Source organism: Zingiber officinale, chromosome 8A, assembly GCF_018446385.1.
Source record: "Zingiber officinale cultivar Zhangliang chromosome 8A, Zo_v1.1, whole genome shotgun sequence".
In the NCBI taxonomy this organism is placed as follows: Eukaryota; Viridiplantae; Streptophyta; class Magnoliopsida; order Zingiberales; family Zingiberaceae; genus Zingiber; species Zingiber officinale.
In genome coordinates this window covers 58454365-58470200 of record NC_056000.1, presented here as the reverse complement: position 1 = coordinate 58470200, position 15836 = coordinate 58454365, and the positions used below count along the sequence as shown (strand labels likewise).

Sequence of the window (15836 nt, the reverse complement as noted above, 5' to 3'; positions counted from 1 at the left end):
AAAAGAAACATATTTCTAAAGAGCTAACAACATGGTAATAATAGTGTAGGACTAATTGAGTTTATCATATCACAAAAAAACCTCCAGCAAAAAGTATTGGATCATATTCGATGTATTATACACAACCTTATCAATGCACAAAAATCTTCTACATAACGAAATAATACAAATACTAGTACCTTAAACTATGCATCATGGACATTCAAGGATCATCATCAACTTGGATAGTCAAAAAAACATTGATATTTAAAAAATATATATCTTGACATATCGACTATTAAAAGAATACAATTTAGTTATGCTGTATAAACAGTTCTTGATAGAGTTCAGAATCCTTATTTAAATAATAATATTAATAATCATAATCATTTAGCCATGCCAAACCATCCGCATGTTACTCCGCATGTTACTAAACTGAGCAAAAAGGAATAGTTTTCCATGAAGCTGAAAGCTAACACTTACAAAGTCTGGCAGAGAAGAATCTCTGGTTATGTTAGGCGACAGCATTGGTGTAGCAAAACTGTGGTGTCTCATAGATGGATTACTCCTCTAACATCAAATATATCTTCGGAGTTATGGATTTGGGGGCAATTTAGAAAAATGAGTTCGAAAGTGAGTAGGGAAGGCACAAACAAACAGCTCATTTGGACCTAAGTGGGATATCAAATTCACTGTCAAGCCTATTGTTTATATGCAGTTGTTGTGCCTCGCCTTTCTTTTGATGGACCTACCCAAGCGCAAGCGGCGATTCACAAGAGCCTCCAGCAACACATCTAATGCGTCCCCTGTTGCCGCCGCCTGTTTATCCAATTCATACATACTAAAGCTAGGAAGAAGGTGCAATTCATCCAGAATCCCTGCAGCAGCAGCAGCAGTACAGGTTCTATCCCATGCCGGTTGGGGGCTGTTAAACCAATTCCAGCTATGATTTATGCAAGGAGATAGGTTTGCAAGCTAAGACCAGAGTACAGCTGTGATCATTACCGTAGCTTATGCATGACAGAAGCACCAAGGCTTGACAGAGAAATACAAGGCAGGTGTTCATCTCCCTGTGTCGATATCCATCTCTCCTACAAAGGACTACAATTAGTGATCTAAAACTTCGAAGGAGAATGTTCATTGGAAGAGACTCGTAGATGCCTATTGCAGTTATCCAACCTTAGTGGTAGGATACACAATGCATTACCTAGTTAATAATGAGTCTAATGAACAAAAATACCAAAGAATCACTCTGAAAAATATTCTAAAATTTTCTTTGATAATTTCACATTGCTAAGCATGCTTCATTAATCAAGTAGAAACATCCATTGTATTGCATTGAGTCCTAAAAAAACAAAAAACCAAACAATCAGCCAAAATATATAGCTAACACAAACCTTCCAGGAAAATATCATCAAATTAAAGAAACATTAGGTTAAATTCTAAAGTAAAATATGTTTCAGAAGATAAAATAGCTATGGTCATAGTCCTCCACACTGACCATTATTTGCAAGGAGATCAAAACTAACAATGCTGGCCAAATAGTAACTTCTAATGTCTTGTGCAAAAAAAAAAAACAGCTCACTGAGATTAATGACAGGTTTATCACATGAAAGGCTCATAATCCATCATCCATATTTCAATTAGGTTTTTAAGTTTCATTAGTTTGATTTGTCTCACATATTTTCAGAACAATTGTGTTAATTTTCTTAACGCGATCGCTTGCCACATCAGCCACCCATTACTACTAACCATACAAAAACGATGGATATAACAGATAATTCTACAATTCTAATTATACATACACATGTATTATATGCATATGATTAACCCATCAATCATTTACAGAAAAAAGAAAAGATGGATCAGAAGTACCTTTAAGCGTCTGTACATTGCCGCTGAATTGCTCCACGTACCATCAATCAGAACAAAATTTAATGGCTTTTCAAAAACATCCTGATAGTTAAAATTAATTCAAATAACTTGGTTCTGTAAAGAATTTTACAACTACACAAGAGAAGTCAATGCAAACTGTGACTAGAGAACTTATATCAAAAATTAGTTTAAATGACTTTGTATAGGACAAGTGAATTTACATAGAAATTATATCAAATTTGCAATAGTATGATGGCATTGATAGAATGAAGAAGATAACAGAACATCATATCACACTAGCAAAATCATCAACCCATGTCCAAATTATTTAGGGTTTGGCTGTATGGACCATATTCCTCCATCAAATTCTACACAAACTATCTGATTTAATATTTATATTCAGATAAATTAAACTATCTTTTATTACATAAATGCAATTAATTGATTCAATGTGTCTAACAATAAAATACATTGATCAACTTCGAGAACATCCCACCATGTTACCGAGTGACTCAAATAGTAGAATCTTTTTTTACTTCTTTTTTCCTATTAATTTAGTACATTCATCTTAGCATACTATAAAATATGACAATTTATACCAAAATCTTACAAAAGTGTTACATTTAGCTTAAGAAGCAACCCACGATCCCTTAAGCACGTTTCTCTTCATTTCAACCACTTGTTCTATCTTTATTTCCTTCCTCAGGAAAATATATCCAATACACTCATTCAATGGAATTTTATGTTTATCCCTCATATATATTTCCTTCCCTTGATCCTTTTTCCCTTATTAATGCAACACATTTCATGTATTCAGTTTTACTTATAGTTAACTTGAAATGTTAAGTTTCTGAAAATTGCAAACAATCATTGAAATTCTTGATAAATTTCTACACAGATTCTGCTGCACAGTATAAAAATAGGAAAGTCTCTATTAATATATAGAGTAAATACATAAATTTATTGACACACTTACAAGTTTTTTCAAATTTATCCAAGTTCCAAATATATTCTATTGTTTTTAAAGTGTTAAAATCTACTCTGTTATTATTCCATACATCCTATGTTAAAAATATGATGTCCATGGCATTTTGCCATGTTAGCAAAGTTCACACATTCACACGTGAATCTCAATGTGAATGCTAGCATGGAGAGAGGAAGAAGAAAAAGATGATTGAAAGGTTATGGCTCCATCTTGGCATCCACATGCGCATTGCTCATATGGCAAAACAGTGCATGTGTGTAAAGTTCAAAGAAATTACAATTTAATGCACCTTAAAAGACAGGATAGATTTAAAAAATTTAAAGATAAATTTGAAAACACTTGCAAACAATATAGATTTTAACCATAAACTATATAAAGAATAAATGACAAGAATCTAAAAGAAGAAAAACAAATGAATACCATTTTTCCATCGTGTAGATTGGTGAATTGATCATCAGAGAAGACATCCTTAACTGAGCTTGGGGATTCATTGCGATTAGGATACAAGAACCAGGTCTTATTCTTCCCTGGAATGAAAAAAATCCAACCGAGAACAAATTCACATGATTAAAGTAGACAAGAATTGGTCACAAAATTGGTGCGAGAAAATAATTATAAGTCAAATGAAAGAAATAGTTGATATCTTCAAAGACTTTCTGTTTGTCAAATGGACTGAGTATCCATAAAAATAGGTCAACTAGCTGGCGCTGAGAACAGTTATATAAACATTTTTAAAAATTATTATAAGAAGCCGAATAAGCAAATATAAGAAAATTGCATGTTCTACATGAGGTAATACACTATATGTGATGAATATACAGATTAGGTGGTCTAATATGTAATCTAAGCTGGCCATATTGCAGGTAGGTCTGTTGTTAGTTGGCACCAACGAGGGTAAATCGGGAAACGCTAGCAACGGACGGCCATCAACCTAGCATTCTTAGGTCAACCGCCCATTAAAGAAAATTAATCCGTTAATTTGCTGAAGCTGGGACTCGTCCCTAGGAACTGAAGGCACCTGACAATGCACCATTGCCCCAGGGGCGCAAGTAGGTCTGTTGTTGAGTTTATAGATGAGTCCAAATCAAATTAAATAAATGAAATAATCAAACAAAAGATGGTTTGATCAACTTAGTCTCCAGACATCATATACTGAAAAATAAAGGAAACGTGAGGGGCAAAGTCAAATAAATGATGATTTAATTAAGCTAGCCTCAGAAAAAACATAGTGCGAAGACAAGTGTATAATGCTATATGTTGTCAATAAATTATATTATAGTGAATCTGTACTTGCAATACCTTTAAGTATATGCAATCTACATTCAACAATATCGATTACACTTGTAGTTATAAGCAATTAACATTAGGACTAGTGTGACTGGATGGCCAGATAATTAGATGGAGTGAATAGCAATTGCACTGCAAATCAAACTTACACTACTCTTGCTAATGTTTTACCAAGGTCACACAAACAAAACAAACAGTGGAAATAAAAAAAATATAAGAAAAGTCAATGCATACCACAACGCTAACAAGGCGATGTAACGTAGTTTGGAACCTTCATTCCTACTCCATGTCCTATAACTCATTGGTGAATCGCCCCCGAAAGCTTATTTTGCTCTTCCACAAATATCCTCGGTGGAGAAACCTCTCTTACAACATGATGTTTACAATGAGAACTAGAGGGAAGCTACAAGGATTACAAGAGAATAAAGCTCAAATGATTACAATCAATATTTTGCCAACCTTAAAATGTCCCCTTGGTCTTCTTTTTATAGCCTCCAAACTCTTCCAACTTCACCTATTATTTTGGTCATCTATTGTCAATAAGTCGACTAAATCCACTATTAGTTAAGTCAACTATTTTCCCAATCACTTTCTCTTGCAGTATGCTAATGGCTACGTGAGTTATCCAGAATCCATCATAAGTCGACTGATCCACTATAGTCCTTAGGTCATCCAATCATTGCAATGCCAACATGTTGAAAAGCTAGTATTGGCTTTCTTGTTGTAGCATCAATTGACTAGAATTTACTAGAATTTACCATCAATCGACTGCCCAAACGACTCATTTACGAACAATACCAATTGATTGGAACCTCGAGTACTATTATCCTAATATTCAAGTTTTCACCTAAGTTGAAGAAAATGCTCTACCAAGAATATAATCCTCTCAACTTTCACAACTCACACAATAACTTGCCTTGCACAACTTAACTTGGCCACCAAGGTCATTTCTCGTTGGGTCCCCAAGTCCTTAGAATGCATTGAGCCCATAGCTCTCTCCGCGTGTCATCTTTTACTCTTCCCCTATACAATTCGTCTTCTTCCAACTACTATCAATGTTGTGCCATCATACTCCTCATCCCACAGTCGCATCATACTTCTCAAATCTACATCGGACCTTGAGTCGCTAAGCCAGCCAACTTAGTCACACCAATGCTCCACAAACTGCTCCAACACCATCTCACTGCTTATCTTGTAGTCCCACGAATGCCTCATGTAAAATTCTCCGAACACCATCCAAGCTGCAATCCCACTGAATGTGTTCTCGTCTACACTCGAACTCATGTCAAATCACAAGCTCCTTGATCTCCATTGGTGTCCAAGTTACTGCACAACTTTAACACACACACATCAAATACAAATATAAGGCCTAACTTAAACCTTTTTCATAAACATCAAAACCCAAAGTGAAACCCAATCACTTCGTGCATGATTTGTTTATATAATTTTGTTGTGATAAACACTTTAATCTTTATATAATTTTGTTTATATATTATGTGATAATCATATAATTTTCTTCTATATGGATCACTTGGTTGATTAACATGCTATATGTTATAGACAACAAAAAGTATTATATATGCTTGTTATAAAATTTTGGTTTAAAATTTTATTTTAAGTTTACAATTTTAATAGATTATCTAGCACGTAACTTTCAATATTTTCTTGTGCACATTGTTGTATTCTTCTATCAATGTAATTAATATTTAAGCATATTATAGTTTAGACTATGCTATAGTATGTGCTTGCATAAGCATAAGGACATTGTAGATGGCTATGTAGTCATTTTACTTATATTTTGAGAATTATAGTGTTGTAAATGGCGATAGGCGATGGCGGTAGCGGTGTGGTAAGTGACCGCCTACTACCTCGGCCGCCTAGGCAATTGAATTTTTTTTACTATTTTTATACATAATTAAATAATATATTAACTAAAGGATAAAAAAATTAAATAAAAGATCAAAAATTAAAAAATATATACTATAAAATATATTAACTAAAAATAAAAAAATTAATCTAAATATTTTTTAAAATAATAATAATAATAATTTTTAAAATATATATATATATATATTAAATTAATAGGATAATTTTATTGAGTTTTAATTAAGCTTATTTAAATTATCTCAATCATGATTAAAATTATTAATCTAAAGTTTCGATTAAATCCTAAGTTAAAAAAAAAAACAATTCTATTCCGCGATCAACTTCGGTGTTTCTGCGTTGGATGCATTGTCGGATCCAACACGTCGCCTAGCCGACAACGAGTCTGAACCCGTCGCCTGGGCCCGACGATGAGTCCAGACCTGTCACCTGGGCCCAAAGATGAGTCTGGAGTGTACCCGAACGCATGGGAACCCGCGACACATCCGGACGTGTCACCCAAGTTTGAATCGAAAACGCTTTACCGTCGCCTAAAGACAAAGTAGTGCGATTGAGGTTCGCCTCCCGCCTTGGCGCTGCCTAGGCGGCCGCCTCAACCGCCATTTAGAACACTGGAAAATCATAAATGAAAGCAAGAGCATAGTAGGTGATGCTAAACATGATCATAAATTAGAATGATGTCAAAAGCAAATAGATAAAATCTTCAAAACAAAATTATCAATACGGAAAGCTTGTGGACCTCCAAGGGCACCAATATCCATCAATTAGTTTTTGAAACAACCATGCAAAAATAATTCAACAAGAAAAAATAGTTAGTAATTGTCTTGTTCTTGAGATAATATAATTTTTCAGCCAATTATTTTTCATAGGACAAACTGAAAATCTAACCTGAATCTCTAAAAGCATTCCACATGATGTCTTCATGTTCATGGATACCAAAAAGACACAAAGCTGCCGAATGAATTCCAAACATTTGCCATAACAATTTTCCAGTATTATTTTGGCGCAAGAAATCCTGTACGGATGAGACTTAATGACAAAATCTCAAGAGAATGAAAATAGCACAATAGAAGGAAAGCAATGAATTTAATATTGAAGTAAAGACCTTTGGATGCATATAGATCCAAAATTTAATGCCCTGCCATAATGAGCATTTAATAAGCTTAGAGCACATGCAATCTTCCACAGCTAGCCAACACTGAAAAATTAAGATTTTCAAAGAATGAAAAAATAAGCATGAATGCATTATCAGCCAAACCAGCAGAAATGGTGAACAGATATCACAACCTTTTCCACAAGGAAATTCATCAGCTAGCAAAATTAGCAGTTTAGTCACAAAAAAAAACTACAAGAAATCATGAAGCAAGCTAATAATAACAAATAACTTAGAAATTAGGATAAATAAGTTTTAATGAAAATGAAGATAAGCAAACTGAATGATAATAATAAAGTCCAACTAAGTGGCAAGAGTTTAAGAGATCAAGGAATAATTTATTTGACTAATTAATCCAATAAAATTTTAAGAATTAATAAGATATCTAAAAGATAAGAAAAAATATTTTAGTACCTATTTACAATACAACTAAATTGATGAATGTTACTAATTGTGAGAGAGTTATTGAGAGGAGAATAAGAGATCAGACAATATTTCTATAAAAATTGATTGCATATCTAGAAGATCTTATTTATTTAATATGAATAATAAAAAAATATAGCAAAAAGAAACAAGATTTGCATATGATTTTTATTGGTTTAGAAAATAAACACATGATAATGTCCCTATATGGCATCTTAAGAAGAAAAGAATATATATCTAGCCATAATATTAATATAACAAATATCATTTATAATAGTGTTGTTACAAGTGTAGATATTAAAAAGATTCCTTATGTAAGTTCTTCAAACTTCTCAATGTTCCTGAGCAAACTACTTTGGAAACAAATATTGGGACATCAACACAATTATGATTCCTTACAAAGACGTTCATACCTTGGAACTATTACATGTGCCATGGGATTTCTACTCTCATCATAAGCATACATAATAAGAATTTTAAAATTCTTTGGAATCTAATCCTCTTAAATTGCTAGACTAAATGGGATTTTAACCTCAGTAATCATTTTACTCTCATCATAAGCATACATAACGAGAATTTTTAAATTCTCTAGAATCTACTCCTCTCAAGCTACTACTAAATTAAATGGGTTTTTGACCTCAATATTTGTCTTGTGCATTCTTGTTAAGGACGATAATGACAATTCAGATATGAATCAAAACTGGCTAGAGGGGAGAGCACAATAGCCAAAACCTATAAATAAAAATTTCTTTCAAGATAAGGACAATTAAACATTACTAGTTGCATGGGGTGCTTGTGAGTGTTCTATTGTTCATATCAAGTATAAAGGCAAAGAAATGTAAATAAGATCAACAAGAACAATGCTACAAAATTGGTTTAACATGGTTCAAAGACCCATTCCTACTCCATGACTTATGACTCATCCAATGAGTCATCCCCTTAAAATTCCTGTAAAGATTCTAATAATAATCATCCTTTCACAAGAGGTAATGGAACAAACCTCTAGCAATCTATTTCGGGACCAAAATCTTTATAATTGATCTCTTCTCCTCTCAAATATAAACGATGATATGCAAACTAAGAAAAAAATTGCCAAGCATTTCATTTCATACCTTTAAACTTGTCCAAGGAGTTGGAGACCTTTAAACAATGTCTCCACTTGTAAGAAGTTACAAGATCTAGCCTATGGAACCATACCAACTCAAATCTCTCAAAAAACTTATATAGAACCAACCCAACGACTCTATTTTGTCCACCTCTAACTAACTGGATCAGCCTGTAGTCAATTGATCGCCTCCAATCAATTGATCGGGCAAAAGTAGCTATTCTATAGCCAACGGTGAGTTAGGTATTCTAGTAAAAATCCCATCAAATTGATTGCTCAAACTTCTAGTCGACTGAAACCACTCAATTGGATCTAGTTCTTGTTGACTGGATCCACTTCTAGAGTTCCAATCAACTGGATCAAATTCCTGAACTGGAACCCAAACAAAAACATAAACATCTAAACCCCTGCATTCAGTTAACTCATGAGTCAACTAAACACTCCAATCGATTGAGGCTCATTTCTAAACAAGTGAGGCTTATCTCTAATTGATTGGATCTGCTTGGAGATGGCAACTTCACTTGACTTACACCCTTGTAAGCCTTCACAAAACTACATGATCGAGGGTACTCTAAAGTTCACCTCACGTTGGGCCCTCAATCCATCAATTGCACCCAACCTTTTAAGCTTACTCCACGTGTCATCATTAATTACCACCTATGAAATCCACCTCCTATCAGGCTGCCCTAAAGTTCACCTTGAAATAAATTTCAGGTCCCTCAAATGCTCTAATCATCCTTATGCTTCACTAATCACCTCCAATTACACCTCATTATAGGTCGTCAAGGCATCAAACCAACAATCTCTCCATGCTCCTTCTCCTAGAATCCACCTCACCTAGAATTATTAGTTTGTTGGATGCTCTAAGTCATCCTTCTACAATCACTTTCAAGCCCACTTCATTACATTCAAGTCCACCTCATTACAAACGTTTGAATCATCAAGCAAAAACTATTGAACTTGACTGCTCAAGTCAACCATCACAGCAACTCAACCACGTCAAGCCACAACTCACAAGCTCTGCAAGCTCCATATGCACTCTAACAAGACCTTACACATATGATACACACATCAATACCATGCTAACTTAACCTTTTTTTCAAATGTATCAAAACAATCTATTTGAACCTGAATACTTTAGAGCATTGTTGCCCCAACAATTGTAACATAACTAGTTGGACCGTAGACCACCTCTATATTACCTTCCTTTGCTCAGCTTTTTTTAAAAAATTTACTCTTCTTCACTGCTACTTCTCTCAAAGCTTCTTCCGTAAGATCTGTCTCCACTTCCCAGCTCTACCCTATCTTGTCTCTCTCCTACCATATTAGTTACTTCATAAAGTTCTCTTTTTCCTTCTCTGAACTTTATAAAATTGAAGGAGCATAATTGCTACATCCTTGACATTACCTGTAGCTACTAATTCATACCCTCCCGTGTATCTTTATCCATGAAAATCTGCTCTAAGATCAGCCTAGATGCCAATATGTCAAATGCAAATAACTGCTTCCTTAGCAACAAGGAGAATGTTGTGCCTCCTTGTCCCAGCTATTCTACTGAAGCATCGAGATCCCCTCATTGGTTAGACCAACATCTTTTGATGTTGATACTATAATTCTTTCCTTCATGCCTCCATGGTCAGCACCTTGGCATAGATGGCACCAATCTAATGTTATTAAATGTCACTTAAATATAGGGTCTGTGTACTTAATGTAGGTCTGTGTACTTAATGTATGCATGCTTAAATGCAAGTTTGGTGCTAAAGGAGTATTAAGTCTTCTAGTACTGTCAAAGTGAGAGTTAGCTTGCCCAAAGTGAGTGCAGCTCAGTCAAAGGTCCAATTGAGCTAAAGAGGATTCAGGTCAGCTAAGTGGTCTATGAAGGCTAGTGTGAGTGTGGGAAGTGTAAAGGGGAGACAAGTATTCACCTTCAAATTGTCCTTGATTTTTGCTATGCTTTCCTATGGTGATGTAGGACATCCTCTGTGTCCCTAGGTTTCCCTTTTATAGGCCTAAAAGGCAGTGATTAGCAAATGTGAGGCCTAGACATAGCTAAGCACACGCCCTGATTTTTTAACTGCCTGTTTTGTTGCATGTAAAGTTAGAATTGCCCCAGCATTTTCCAAATGAATTAACAAGGTATCAGTCCCAACCAATAGTTTTTGTACCATCTGTTATAATCCTATGTTAACCATATTAGTGGGTAATTATACCTACATCAGCATGATGAGAATGAGCAGACTAATTCTGAAATTTTATAATCAACTATTACTATTTGGTCCCATTTTAATCCATGCAATTGTTTATTTTCATAAGTACACGAGTCCATTTTTTCATGATCCAAGCTAAAAGAAGTAACACAAAGGTTAGACAACAAAAAGATTAAAGGATTAAGAGGTTAGAATCAAAAAAGAGAACCTGAACAACCAAACAACAAAAAATGTCTCAGCCTCTATTATAAATACCTTCTGGCATAGATGTTGTCGACTTCCTAGTAAACGACATGCTATTTGCCTTGCAGAAAAGTACTGCAGCTTCTTTTCGGAATCACATAGAGATTTATAAACTTCCTTAAGTTTTTTATCCTCCAGATCCTTGAAAGAGCCCTACAAATATCCACTCAACAAGTAACTCAAAATGACGATCATAGTCCATTAAATAGAGCCAAATTGCACTAATCATAATTTGAAAGAACTAACTAAAAAAGGGATTGATCATATCCATTCACAATTTACAAGATCTCATATAATTTGTCTAAGACCTCTCATGTTCAGAATATCACCATACACAAAAAAATTATACAAAAGCAGTATTATGAGTGAAAAGAGAGAAAAATCTATCAAAGGTAGGCAAATCCTTTTCTGAGCTTCTCAAAGTAAGAAAGGATTGTTGGAGTTGAGAATGAATAATTGGGTCATTATCCAAAACTAATCATTGGTTCATAGCTTGAGTGAGATAGAAAATTTGTCCTCAATTTTAGACCTACAATTCCAACTGGCTCACCGGAAGTTTCCCACCAGAACCCCCAAAGTTCACATGAACTTCAGACTCTTGTGTGAGGGCTTTAATGTCTTCAATCACCTCTGCGACCATGGCAGGAATTGGAGAGGAGGTGCCCCATTGCTGCCATTCCTCTACACTAACAGGCACCAAGCTGCCCAACTCTCTATCTCTGTTCTCTTTGTCCACTGCATCCATGGTAGTAGACACCAAGCTCACACTAGTTGTCCAGATTGATTTTAGCGATGGTTGCACAAAGGGAGTTACAGAAGCTGCAATCCGACAGGGCAGATAAAACCCCCATAATGGCATAGTCTGTACTTAGCTATTGGATGTCAGACACCTGCAGGAAAATTAATCATTTCAAGCTCACAAGACTATTCAAATTGGTTTCTCATGGCATTTAAGGTAGCAAAAAATCTATCATTTGAGTTCCTTAAGCTAGAAGCATCACTACAAGCACTGCCTTCAAATCCATTTCTGGCAGCTTCTATCTCCATCTCTCTCCATTTCCTGCAAGAAAATGTTGTGCACAAAATTACTGGTTGAGAAAGCATCTGATAACCAAAAAGAGGCAACAAATCTTCAAAAAGATAAAAATAAATAAAATTTAAAATCCAAAATAGTATAACAAAACAATGCCAAAGAAAATTGCAAATTCAAAAATATAGAATCTCGTTCAATAATTTCAAGTTACGAACAAATCAAGCAAAATCTGCCCACAAATTAAGAATTAGATTTAAACAATCATACATTAGATACAAATATCATTACAGACAAAAGAAAAGGGTGGGCAACACATGCTTTAAAGATCAAACATTCAGACGCTCAGCGACAACCACTGGAGACAGCATGTAGTAGAGGCAGTGAGCTGTGGCAGCAAGGATAGGGTTAGGGAGGGACAATTGCAGAAGGAAGCAATAGGGAGTAGCAAGTAAGCAAGAACTGAGAGCCTTGAGCAGGTACACAATGCACAAGAGGCAGGTAAGGCTGAGCAGTTCTACAGAAGGATGCAGATGAGGGTTTCAAATGGTGAACGGGAGCGGAGTGCACTAGAGACATTGCAAAAATAAGCTCAACTAGTGCATATAGTAGAGGCAGTGAGCTGTGGCAGCAAGGATAGGGTTAGGGCTAGGGAGGGACAATTTCAGAAGGACGCAATAGGGAGTAGCATAGGGAGTAGCAAGTAAGCAAGAACTGGGAGCCTTGAGCAGGTACACAATGCACAAGAGGCAGGTAAGGCTGAGCAGTTCTGCAGAAGGATGCAGATGAGGGTTTCAAATGGTGAACGGGAGCGGAGGTGGGACAGAGTGCACTAGAGACATTGCAAAAATAAGCTCAACTAGTGCATATCCTTCTGTTATGTGTTAGAATTGAATTTATATTTTTGTTTGCATAACTCTAATATTCTTCAAGCTTTGTAATTTATACAAGAGTAGTCGAGTGTGTTGTGATTTTCAGGCTTTCGATACCCCTATACATAAATTCGTTTCATTCTTATCATTCAATGTTTTTGCATATATAAAAGTTTAAATTGTGCTACATGTCAACAATAGAATTTAAGCTTCCCTTTCTTATTTTTGTTAAGTACTTTTTTAAAAAAAATAACTATAAACTGGTACTTATACCATATGAATATTTTATACAAAATTAAAATTTTACTCACTGATCGAATGGTTAGTATAGTTTGTAGAATTATTTTTCTGTAGACTTAAATTTAACTTTTTTTATCATATGATTGCATTTATTTTTTTATTGTGTTAACTATTTGATGATATTATAAATTAGTTCTCTATAAATTTAAATTTAGATTTTGTTGTGAACATCATTAGTTTTTTATAGAGCAATGATATGCTCAAGGAAAAAATCTCAAAGAAAAGCTCAAGGATAGACACATAAATTCATGGCCCATCATTTCACTTTTTGTGGGCCCCATGAATTTATATGTCTATCCTTGAGCTTTTCATTGAGATTTTTTCCTTGAGCATATCATTTTTCTTTTTTATATTGTTGAATATTGTATAAAATGATAAATTTTTTGACTGAATTTTAATTTAAGCTTACATTTTATGAACTTGATTATTTATTATTTTATAAATTAGTTTTTTTTCCCTTACTAATTAGACTAGATTGAGAAATTTTCTTTTGCTGAATCAGACTAGCCAATAACCTATTATACAGTTTGGCTCTTCTGATTAAAAAAAATGAAAAAGGGGACACTATTTTAATTTTGGGTGATTGCCTTAAAAATGTCCTTTTTCACTATTGCCCTACTAAGGCCTCCTCTTTCATTATTGTCCTCCTAAATTTCCTAATTCCCAAAATACTCTTGACATATTCTATGAATATTCCATTGTGGCCAAAGGTCGCTGGAGCACTGTCACTGATCGTTGGAGCTTTGTTGGTGGCCAACTGAAGTAATGCCAGCAACCAAGAAAATGCATTATATACAAATATAGTAAATGAAACGACTTGCCTCCTCACCATCAAAGTTGAAATTAATCGCATAGTCGATATGTTTCAAGAGTCTCTACAGATCATATACTTGATTCCTCCTAAGTCAATACACTCAAGCAACCTGTGAGATTTCCCTTGTGGAAGATAAGCATCTCGTTGTTTCCAAGCTATTACAGCTCCTTTCCACTGTTCTTCCTCTCTTTGACAATTCTACTCACAAAACACATTGTGCGCCATTAGATTTCTGACGTAGCAGGCCAATGTACACCCTTTTTGAATACATGAATTCATCCTAGAGTTCAATACAATCTTTATGAACAGAAGAGTAAGATATAGGATCTTACCAAAATCAGACGACGAAAACCTTAGATCCACCCTTAAAGCCGTCAACCTTCAAACTAGGAGAAAGAGGAGAGTGGCGTTTTCTCCCCTGGAGATCTCCGCCAACAAGGAAGGAGGCTAGGTTAACGGGTTGAGGAAGAATTAGAAAAAGGTGAAAGGAAGGGTTTTTCTCCCTGTGTCGCACGACTCTCATCCCATTCCCCACTGGTCATTTTACCATATTACCCAACATTAAAATATATCTAAAGTAAGCTCATAACTTTCTAATTTATTGGAAGGCGTATTTAGTTTTTTAAATATTTTTTATAAAAAAAATAAATTTATAGAAAAACAAAGAGTAGTCGATTTTGAAACCGGAAGCATTACTCAGTTATTCATTAAAGATTTTATTTTAAATTTTAAATAGATAATTAAAAAATATTTATATAGTTATTTTATTTATTTTTTAAATTTAATATTCATAAATAGTACTTCAAATTTAAAATTAGAAAACGGATTATACTTTTTAAAATAAAGAGAAAAAATTGATATATAATATAAGTAAAAAATAAATATTTAAATTTAATAAAATAATTTTTTATTTTAAATAAAAAAATCTAGTATGAATACTTTTATATATATCCTTATATTTGGATAGACAATGCAATCTCATATTCCGTCTACTAAATAAATTTAAAAATATTATAACTCATGACTTGATGTCTTATCTGTTGTAAATATCCTGTTTAAAAATTTAATTCTCATTATTTAAGAAATGCACTATATCTCTTCCTATCATACTAAATTCAAGGGAGATAATTAAATAAATATGATTAATCAGGTTAGGTGACTGATTTAATCCCATGAAAATTTTTCATCGGTCACCAGGATAAATCAAGAAGTACTCACAATAGGTAGCTTAGGAGTCCAGCATCATTTAATTGCATGTCCTATTTTAAGAAAAAAAATTACTATAAAATCTGTAAGTATTCATACTAACGAGTGAGGCGGACTCAATGAACATGAAAGTCTGTCAAGTATTTTAGATATTTTTCAAAGTTAGATACGTAGCACACTAAATTGTTAATTTATTTTCTTATATTGAATTACAAGTAAAAACTTATAGTTTATCAAAATTTTAAGAACATCCTAAGTATACCGCCCATTATATACAATTTTCATTAAATCAAGAAAATCTTTGGTAACTGAATTTAATTTTTGTTAAGTTGGCTCGATTAGAGAAATCATCCACATCTGAATGCATTGACAAGGTCATGCCCACTAAGATATAAAACAATCATACACTTGTCAATTATTAGGCATCTTACAAACACTTCAAATCAAATTTATTATACTCCTTGCGACATCCG

At 34.0% G+C, this 15836-nt stretch overlaps 1 protein-coding gene across 11 annotated transcripts; it reads right to left on the bottom strand.

Annotated features, from left to right (window-relative positions):
- Nucleotides 1-245: 245 nt before the first annotated feature.
- LOC122009174 lies at nt 246-14699 on the bottom strand. 11 transcript variants are annotated; one of them, XM_042565216.1, is made up of 11 exons: nt 14490-14699; nt 14165-14355; nt 12124-12201; nt 11692-12031; nt 11154-11294; nt 7116-7208; nt 6899-7025; nt 3260-3366; nt 1855-1935; nt 985-1070; nt 246-904 (listed from the first exon to the last, which is right to left on the bottom strand). In XM_042565216.1, the coding sequence occupies exons 4-11, from the start codon at nt 11998-12000 to the stop codon at nt 688-690; spliced, it is 1161 nt and encodes a 386-aa protein (XP_042421150.1). In that variant the 5' UTR covers nt 12001-12031; nt 12124-12201; nt 14165-14355; nt 14490-14699; the 3' UTR covers nt 246-687. The 11 variants fall into 11 exon arrangements, with proteins under 11 accessions (XP_042421150.1, XP_042421149.1, XP_042421148.1 ...); XM_042565215.1 differs by having other exon boundaries at nt 12146-12201; XM_042565214.1 differs by having other exon boundaries at nt 14173-14355.
- Between the last annotated feature and the right edge of the window lie 1137 nt (nt 14700-15836).

Coding starts and splice junctions, on each gene's coding strand:
- LOC122009174 (XM_042565216.1), bottom strand. CDS start 12,000: ATGCCATTATGGGGGTTTTATCTGCCCTGTCGGATTGCAGCTTCTGTA. Junction 7,026..7,115: donor GGATCTATATGCATCCAAAG/GTCTTTACTTCA, acceptor TCATCCGTACAG/GATTTCTTGCGCCAAAATAA. Junction 905..984: donor TCTGTCATGCATAAGCTACG/GTAATGATCACA, acceptor TTGGTTTAACAG/CCCCCAACCGGCATGGGATA.